The sequence below is a fragment of the Erythranthe guttata genome, chromosome 9 (assembly GCF_056151865.1).
Source record: "Erythranthe guttata isolate IM_541 chromosome 9, IM_541, whole genome shotgun sequence".
Lineage (NCBI taxonomy): Eukaryota > Viridiplantae > Streptophyta > Magnoliopsida > Lamiales > Phrymaceae > Erythranthe > Erythranthe guttata.
The window spans coordinates 3,951,438-3,961,080 of record NC_142541.1 but is presented as its reverse complement, the minus strand read 5'-3'; the positions used below and the strand labels follow the sequence as shown (position 1 = coordinate 3,961,080).

The window sequence follows — 9,643 nt, the reverse complement described above, 5'->3', positions numbered from 1 at the left end:
ATTTGTGATTTGAAGGGTATATTTGGCTTTTTACGTGCCAAAAAACACATGCACAGTCGCACAAACTGCAAGTATATCACACATCCAGCTCGCAGGGTCCTTTTTGGCTTTAACTAATTTTCCAAGGGGGTTATGTGCTAAGTTTTTTAACACAAGGTTTTTTTTTTTTTCGGCAAATCGAGATTACACTGGGGTCGTTTTTGCAAAAAAAACCCATTCTAAAATGATGTCAAATTAATCTTTGATCGCTACTCCTCCAAGTACATTATTCATTTCCCCGCATATGGGAATCTTCGAAACATTTTCGAAAAATCGAATCTAAATTAGCAGAGTTGCTCCAGTTTACTCCAAGATGTGCAACTTTATTACACCAAGATAACAAGAAAAACTAGTAAAAATGACCATAACTCAATTGCAATCTCTGATGTATTCTTGGACTGGTTCTCGTGTGATGATTCAGTCTGCTCAAATTCGTTTCTCCTCATATATCTTCTATCGATTTTTCACTAAGTCATTTCTACATTAAATAAAACGAAGAAGGTGTTATCTACGAATCCTAGTCGATTATTCTGAATCAGAATCTGACAATAGTAGTTGTTGTGCATCTTTTGGCTCAGAATCAGTGAGTGAAGGTGGGAAAAGCTGGTTTGCACCACTTCTTGATCGACTCCTTCGACTCGGTTTATCCTCATCCTGTAGGGCACGTAAAATCATATTAAACTAATCTAAAACACAGGAATATATAATTCAATGCAGTAAACCCAATTGAATGATAAAATCACAATTCAACGGGTCATGCATTCGTTAATCGGTACCTTTATTTGATTAGCTTCGTTTTGGCTACTGGACTGAGTTGACCGGCTTCTGTTGAGCCAAATCAGACCAAATGACATCAGAGCTGCCAAAAGCAAAGATGGTCCGATTCTTGGATCACCAATTTGATTAGATAAACTTGATATTAATCCACTGCTCCAACTTTTCACATTCTTCCCCGATGAAATAAACTTTTTCGAACTCTTCGACCAAATATGGCTTGAATCCTCAGGCACCAATTCCGGAGCTTTCGTCTTCTGCAAGAGAAATAAATCATATTTCAGGCATTGCAATTTACAACTGAAATAACCAAGAAAGTTTTTGCGCTATTGCTTTTTTAACACCCTACTATTATTTAAAGACATGATGAATAGATAGGGGGATAAACATCACCCTACTCCGACGCGCTATTAGTATTTTCTAAAGAAATGTTGAATAGGTCGAGAAATAAACATCAGTTCACTACATATTCTGCTAATAAGGGACAAAATCTTGCTCAGGAAAATACCAGATTAAAAAAATACTTTTAGTACGTGTAAGAAGGTTACTTACAAAAGGAGGGATTTCTCTGGAGTCGCCGTCTTTAATTATTTGAGAAATCCACCGTATGATCTGTGATCAAATCCATCAAGCAAGTAATAAGAACGATGACATGATCGACATAAATATCATTTCGTCAAATTTAGAAATTGAAATTATTTCACAAACTTTGGGTTTTGAAGAAGCTACTATATATAGCTTATAAGGAATCCTAACCTCTGAAGTATCGGTGGAGCCATTGTACTTAGCAACAAGTGTGGATACAGGATCAGATTCAGTATGATGCAAAGCATTGAAGATGTTGTTTGTCTGTTTTGGGGTATCTAATTTTTCGTCTTTAGGATTCATCTCATAACGCACGACGAATAAACGAGCGACATCTGTCATACCCCTCCTAGGTCCGCACGTCTCGTAGCTATCTTCTGAATGGATGTGGAAGAAACAATACCTCTGCATGGAAAAGAGATTTAGTCTAATTACACCAAACATAATTCCAAATAGATAAATCATATTATCTAATTTCTACCGAAAAGTGGGACAGTAAAAACAGTAAAGAGGAACAAATGACAAAAGAAGGATGAAAGGCTCACATGCTGCGCTTCACCATCTAGCCACGCGAATGTAAGTCGCTTTTGTTCATGTGCTAATGCTGCTGGAGCTGACAAGGGGTCTTGATCAACTATGTCGTCTATCTTCCCATTGCTTGAAAGTGTCTCTTGTACTCTGCGCATGGTCTTTAAACACATGTCATTTACATAACTTTCCAAGTCGTCAATCAATAACATTTTATGTAAACACCGAGAGAATCAGTTTTAACTCTCATTTTTTTTCTTTTTTTTTTGATATTCTTTTTAGTACGAGTCAGGTCCCTTGTTTAGGTAACCCCAACCCATTCCCGACCAATCATTATCTCTAGACACAAATGGTATCATTCGCAAATCTATAACACCACATAAATGGTATTCACAAAAACACGTCAAAAAAAAAAAGCCGAAAAATAAGAAGAAAGAGCTCACTTCACGCATTTTGTTGAGTTCTTGGCTTGGTCTACCAGCAATAAGAGCACAGTACCATATCTTGGTATCAATTCCAGCACGTGAATAGCCTTGTACATCACAACCCAACTCCATCGAAGTCGCATTTCTCAGCTGAGGAAGCACTGAAAAAAGCCACATAACATGAGAATCAAACAATGTCCAGTTCCACAAGTTTCACTTCTTTGAAAAGTATCACGATTATGTACAAATAGATTTTTCTTTTTGACACGAGAATGTTTTTTAACAAGTGTAATTTCAGCATATTACATCAAATGCAATAGATTTTAGGTATAGCAAAGGCAAAACTGTACCATGATGTTTGTTCTTCTCCATAATATCTATAAACATTGAACTATTGGTTGATCCTGAAAAGAAGAGAGATTTATTAGCTTGTACTACCCGTCGAATTAAGACTTGTCTAAGTAAACGAGTACGAAAATAACCAGGTGCATACCTTGGTAAACAACAGGTTGAACTCCAGGATCTTTCATAAATACTATTGCAGGAGCAGATTCCACACCAAACCTATTAGATAGAAAATATAAAATAGTCATAAAATGTTCAAGCAAAGAAATTTAAACCAACACTGTAACACAAGTAAGGGCCTGAGTGATCAATTGGATCCCTTAATGACATCAAGACAAATATTTGTAATAGCGAGGTAAGGAGAGGACATGTGGTGAAGAAGGCCATTTTAGTGTCTTAGATACCGAGGAGCAAATTTTCCTTCAATATTAATAATTTTCGAACGCTTTTCCTTAAAACAATCTATTGGTGTAAATAAATAACATTATTTACTGAGCTTACGTTGTGTTTCTTTAGATACAATCAATCCTTAAGAGTGGTCTGGCTAGTATTTTCCAATCACGAGGGGCTACTGTTTAATTAGACCTAAACTCAAAGTACGCTGGTGTAATTTATCTAATATTTGGTGAATGGTAGAAAAGAAATTTCCGATAAGTCAACAACTATAAGAGGTTAAAAGTTACCTAGAGCCAGACCTCAAGGGAGGTTTGTGTTGTGGCTCAAACTCGAAGGATCTAGGTGTAATTATATGAAACCTTAGGGAAGGTAAGTGTAATTTACCATTTTAAATAATCTCCATATGCCAATGTTCGACAGAATTGACACACAGAGAAAAAACAAAATAAAAAAATTATGCAGGGCACATACACATTCCACCAAAAAGTAGATTCTTCTTCTTTCCATAGAGCAAAACCAAAAGTTGCATATGGTGAATAATCTTTGGCAGCCTGACGAATGAAGGGAGTAGCACGTTCTCCACTTTTCGAGATGAAAATTACTTTAACCTACAAGAAAACAAGTATTAAGGAAATTATACTCTGGCAATTTAAGTAATCTAGCAAAAAAAATCTCGATTAATACATCTCGTAGCATATAGTATTCTACAGTCAACATCATAAAAATCATTATCTCGGGTCCTATAAAGTTTAACAATAATCGAACCAAAACATTCCTAATAGCAAGCAATCCCGATCACATACTCTTTATGATGAATGTAAAGGAAATTTGAGAATTAAATTAAAAAAAAAAAAAAGCAGACATAGGTGAGATCAGACTATACCAGATGAGGTTTACTCTTGACCAGAAAATTATGCACCTGTAAACAAGTGGAATTTATATTACATGATAAAGAAACCCATACACACAAACGGAGTAAAATTCAAAGGGAACAAACATAATCTTGCAGGGATATTGGAAAAATATAGAATAGAGTTTTATCATAGACTGCGTTCAACATTTAGATTAAAATAAACAATTACAAAATTTATTAGGCAAATGAAATCCTCCAACTGAAACACGTGGTTTGTGCACGAATTGGTATCAGCACATTTCTGCTAGTTTAAAAAAGAATCCGCATATATAAATGAAAGCACATTTTATGTAGATTCCAGAGTTAATACAAGTTCAGATCAAAGATTATTAGGCAAAAAGCTATTGTGATTCTGTTATTTTCTAAAGACGTCATAAACTAGATCATGTTCCATTTTTTATAATACTGCGAAATACGGTTTTACTGTACATATCCACAATCCATTTCGTCTTGTACACAATCAACAGCTGTGGGCTAAAAGTTTAAACTCGTGTACTTCTATAAGAAAATCTGAAATTCAAGTAATAATGTACTTAAATAACAACAAGACTCCCCAATGATTTTTTTTTTCTGAAAATGGAGTTCGGGTTAAATTATTGAATATTTTGGAACTTGAGGTAAATTAGATAAATATTTTACGGAGCCTATATGCTTAGGTCACTATGCAAGTAGCATGATCTAAAATCACTATTAAAAGGGCAATGCTGTGAATCTAATGGATTACCAATGACTCCTTCGAGTAATAAGGAATTCGAGGTAAATTGAGGATGTTCGTCGCTAACCAGTCTGTGATAGCATCAACAGAGAGCTCACCCTCGTACCTAGTAAGAAGAAAATCATTCAAGCCTGCATTTTCAAAAAATAAAATGAAAAATATTCGCAGTATTTTTAAGTATGAAAGAACTCATCTGAAGAGGACACACACCTATGAAGACATTTTGAACTTTTACACCCAGGTGGAAAAGCCAATAGTGCTGGAACCCCTGTAAAATGTCGGTATAAAAAACCAAATATCAAGAAAAATAAAAGCAAAACAATCAACAAGAAGGCATCTTCTTTTACTATGTATAATTAAAAGGCATAAAGAAAACCGTATTAATAAGATGCCTTTCGGTTACGTAAAGTATGCATTAGTAATCAACAAGAAAATCTTTCCCAATGTTGATGATTTTCTTAATCCAGTATACTATTTTCCTTGTGTAAGTATTGTCAAACAGATTCGGAAGTGTTTATAAAGTCTAACATAGCATCGCAATCTAGAAAGTGTTGAATGAATAAGAAGGGCATGATCAGTAAATTAAACATGTTATTCTTACCGCTTCTAAAGAAAGGTTTTCCACTGGATTTTTTCTCAGCCAGGTATACAGAAAGCTGAACATCACTGAGGTCAACCACTCCAATATTGGAAACCCCCTTCAGCAAATTCACTAAATAATAAATAAAAAAAGATGCAGCTTAACATAGAAGTCTGATATGGTAAAATCTACATGTTACTGGAAATCATCTCACCAATTCTCTTCCATGTTTCCGAAAATTGAGCACAGCGGTTGCTTCCAGATGATACTATCTGTAGCAGATCAGATAATAGAATATAAGAAACAAAAAGCATCTCCGAACAGTAACAAATTCTGTTAGCAATAAAGAACACTAAGAACAACAACCAGAAATGTTAAAGAAACAACCAATTGGATCAAATATATTTTAACCGTTTTCACTACTTACAGGTGATCTGCAAAAGATGCAGGTAGGTTAAAGAAACAAAGTTATCAACACTTTGACTCTGGTTAAAATAGAAACAATCAAGGAAAAAACCTTAACTTCTCTACAGAAATATGGAAGTTGTAAGCAATTATCAAGCTTTAAACTACGAATGGAAGAATCGAGTATGCACAATTAATATGAAAAGCTTGTCATGGTTGGTTCTCGTTGCTAGAAACCTGACGAGCCCATCAAAGAAAACTAGCTCCAGTTTCAACTCTCATGTCTTTGAATTTTCTCCTCATGTTATAACATGAACATATACTAGTTGAGTTTTTGTCAATCGGGAAATGCATCAAAGTCACTTCCAAGATTGGATATCCTAACATACTCAGGCCTCGTTTGGTTGGGGAGATTAGCCATGATTAATTAAATAATTGGACTTTGTTCGATGTTTTGTATACCAATAACTTCCCGGGTCGACTCGGAAAAATTATGTTATCATGGCTTATCTTGTCTTTTAGGGAGCTTTTTTTATTGGACCTTCCATGGTCCAATAATATAATTGGGTTTCATTAGATTATTTTATTTTATCTTGGTTAATCCTATCTTAACAACCAAATGAGGCCTCAAAAGACAACCGTCATTAGGAGAGATTATTGCGGAGTATTGGGATCAACGTCTATGTTTGAACCATGCCCTTCACAAAATTTAAATTTCAATATTTTTCATGTTTAAGCTTAAAATTTTAAATTAGTTCTAAAAATTACTAGATTTATATCTTGGTTAATTTTTTTTATCCAAATTAAAAACCGTCCAGCTAACCGGGACCAAAAATATCCTAAAATAGGCTCTTAACCTCCAATTCTGATCATTGAACCGCCAGACCCGACACATCTAGATTGATATGTGAGATTAAACTACATTTTAGAGAGATCATTGTTTTTTTCTCTCTTGTTCTCTGATTTGTACATAACTGTGTCAATGTGTTGTACTTACCACGTTAAGATTATACGGTGGATAAAGATGCAGTATTTTCTAAAGATCCCCTCCTCTTGTTAGCTTTTAATAAGTTAGCATAAAAATACACTACTCAGATCAATGTGGAAAACCTCTACAAACGTGGAAGAGTACCTACGCAAATTTAAGATTAATCTATTGCTAGAAATATGAAAAACACACCTGAAGTAGCAATGCCTTGTCATCTTCAAACTTGGATAAGAAGTTCCCCGCGTTGATAAACTCGTAATCTTGATCTATAGGATCTAAGATGATGAAGACGGGTATAAGAAAGCATTGTTATGAATATTAAATAGAAAACACATGTAAGTATGAAAAGCATGGTCAAAAGATTTATTTTTTAAAGGAGGTAAAACGAGAGAACAGGTCATGTAAAGTAGAAGGGTCTACACTAACCAAAGGAAGCATTCTGTATCAATGGAAGGTCAATTTGGGAAAGATGCTTCCCAGAGTGATGCTCCTTTACATTCTCAAGCACATCCTATAGAGCAGACAGGAGTCAAATAGAGCATCAAATTAAATATGACAAAGCATTATGGAGAATGACATTAAGCAGAAATGATAAGGTACAGTCTTTCAGAATAAATAAAATGTAGATGCAGCAATATTATATTAAAAATAGAAGGATAGCCAAGAATCATACAAGATGTTCATCAATATTATATATGTCGTAATCTCTCTTCAATATCTGATTTGTCAGCAGCTCATAAGCATATTGAACCTGCAAAACCAACCATATTAAGCACTATTAACCATTCTATTATATATTTTGGTTGAAGTAAGAAGATTTTCCTGAATAGTTAATTTAAAAGAATCAAATATTATAATGGTGAAGTCTGTTTTGTGGAGTTATTTTCTGAGAAATAATACATATACACCAATATCAATTATGCTTTCATTTCAACGCAAGATCTGAGTGTTTCTATGATGTTTATTTCCATGTAATAGTACACACTGTAGAAAATTCATACATGAAGTGTTTGAATGAAAAACTTAGACAATTGTTATTTGAAAGTCTTATGAGATAAAATATCCACTATATTATGAATGTAATAAACTAAAAAAGATTAAACAGATAAGGATCGGCCTGCAGCAAAATAAATAATAAAGTAGGGATGGTTTTACAGACCTTGATAAGATCGACTGTTGGAGGAACTTCAACACTTGAATTCCTGAATAATGATAACGTTAAAAATACAAATATGTGGGGTGGACTAAATTTTTTTCTTTTTTTTCATGTGAAGTTTTGAAATATGTCATTACGTAATGGTAACAATAATTGATTCCGTACATTAATCTATAATCAATCAATTACAGCAAACGATAACATAAAATATCCATAATCAATGTAGTTTTATGAATCTTCAATCCAAGACCTCATACTTGTAGAATCTCGGACCTTACTTTTAACCATTTGTGTAAAAGTCCCGTCATTTTGCAGCATAACAACTTAACAGACTGCAAGCTGAGGAGTTTGAGACGTTTATACATTTTATTGCTTCCATATTGAATAAATAACCTAAGAGAACACGACTGCCACTTGAAACCGAAGAAACTTTTCGCAAAGGAAAACATCTTACTCTGTAGAAAGATAGCTTTTTTATCATCTAAGTATCTACAATTCACTGAAAAGGGACTACGTATAACATATCGAACCACATCTATGTCGATACTAATTCTCTCGCCGAGACAGCCAAGATACTTAACGTAAATTCCTCGGCAGAAATGCAATGTTTCCTAATGTGTTTATCTTCAGTTCTGAGGTTCTTCTATTGCTAGCTAAAACCCCATAAAATTGAATCACAAGTAGTTTCAATAAGTCCTCCAGAAAACAGTATCCCCCATTTTTATATATATAAAGGCAAATCTACCTATCAAATTCCCCATTGTAAACTCTTCTCCAAAACTGGAGTTATAGAAAACAGCAAAATACGCTAACAATAACAAGTGAATAATTAGGGGAAGAAACAAATTAAAATTAGGGTTTTAAACTGTAATCAATTACCATTCGGAGGTGATCCTTTCGTAGGCCCGAGTCACTTCTTCAATGGAACTGTACTTCGGAATCCCCAAAACTGAAAAAACCACAGCAAAATTGAAACACATTTCACATCAACAAACAAAAAATTAACTTCAAACAAAAAAACAGAGAGAGAGAGAGAGAGAGAGAGAGAGAGAGAGAGAGAGAGAGAGAATGATAAGGTTGTAATTTGGTACCGTCGTAGTAGGATGGTGGAAAATTACGCGGGACGACGACAAGCTGAAAGAAAATCGACGCCGCGAGTAGAAGAAGCGGAACGAAGTACGCTTTGAGAGTAGATTTTACAGAAGAAACCGAAATTGGATTGTCCGGAGGCAATTGCCGGCCGCCTGGAGTCGCCATTAATTTGCAAACTTGTGAGAGTGTACTTGTGAGAGTGTTATATAGTGAGTGAGGTGTTGTACAGTTAGCACGATTTTTAATGTTTCTTCAGTTCCGTGGTTATGCGACTATGTACTTTTTGGATTTTTTCGAACCTACATCCGGTGATAAAAATCGGGTAGGTCTTCTGCTGCCACGTGTTTTTTTTTTTTTTTTTTATAATAGATTCCCCGCTATGGTTTACCTTTAGGGTTTTAGAAAAATAAAAAAAAAAAGAAACACGTGGCAGTAGAAGACTCAGCCGGTGTTTATCACCGGGTGTAGGGTCGACGGAACCGTACTTTTTGTTTGTGCAATTCTTTTACTAGTATTTATCTTTTTATAAGAAAATAAAATAAAAATGTTTATATTTAGGATAATCATTGTGTTAATCGAACCTACATCACTAACGACATTCATCATGAGTAAAAGAAAATTAGAAGTAGTCGGCTTTTGGAAATCCCACAAATTGTTTAAGGAAAGATTAAATTTAATTTTCCACCAAAGTGAATTATATAC

General features: G+C 34.4%; 1 protein-coding gene across 1 annotated transcript; it reads right to left on the bottom strand.

Moving 5' to 3' along the window:
* Nucleotides 1-301: 301 nt before the first annotated feature.
* On the bottom strand, nucleotides 302-9,127 carry LOC105959756 (DNAJ heat shock N-terminal domain-containing protein). The gene is made up of 20 exons (XM_012983898.2): nucleotides 8,941-9,127; nucleotides 8,729-8,798; nucleotides 7,853-7,895; nucleotides 7,367-7,444; nucleotides 7,120-7,204; nucleotides 6,886-6,968; nucleotides 5,515-5,572; nucleotides 5,322-5,432; nucleotides 4,931-4,988; nucleotides 4,730-4,826; nucleotides 3,976-4,011; nucleotides 3,564-3,700; nucleotides 2,845-2,915; nucleotides 2,702-2,755; nucleotides 2,370-2,512; nucleotides 1,944-2,087; nucleotides 1,570-1,803; nucleotides 1,366-1,425; nucleotides 816-1,070; nucleotides 302-693 (listed from the first exon to the last, which is right to left on the bottom strand). The coding sequence occupies exons 1-20, from the start codon at nucleotides 9,104-9,106 to the stop codon at nucleotides 565-567; spliced, it is 2,112 nt and encodes a 703-aa protein (XP_012839352.2). The 5' UTR covers nucleotides 9,107-9,127; the 3' UTR covers nucleotides 302-564.
* Nucleotides 9,128-9,643: the final 516 nt, after the last annotated feature.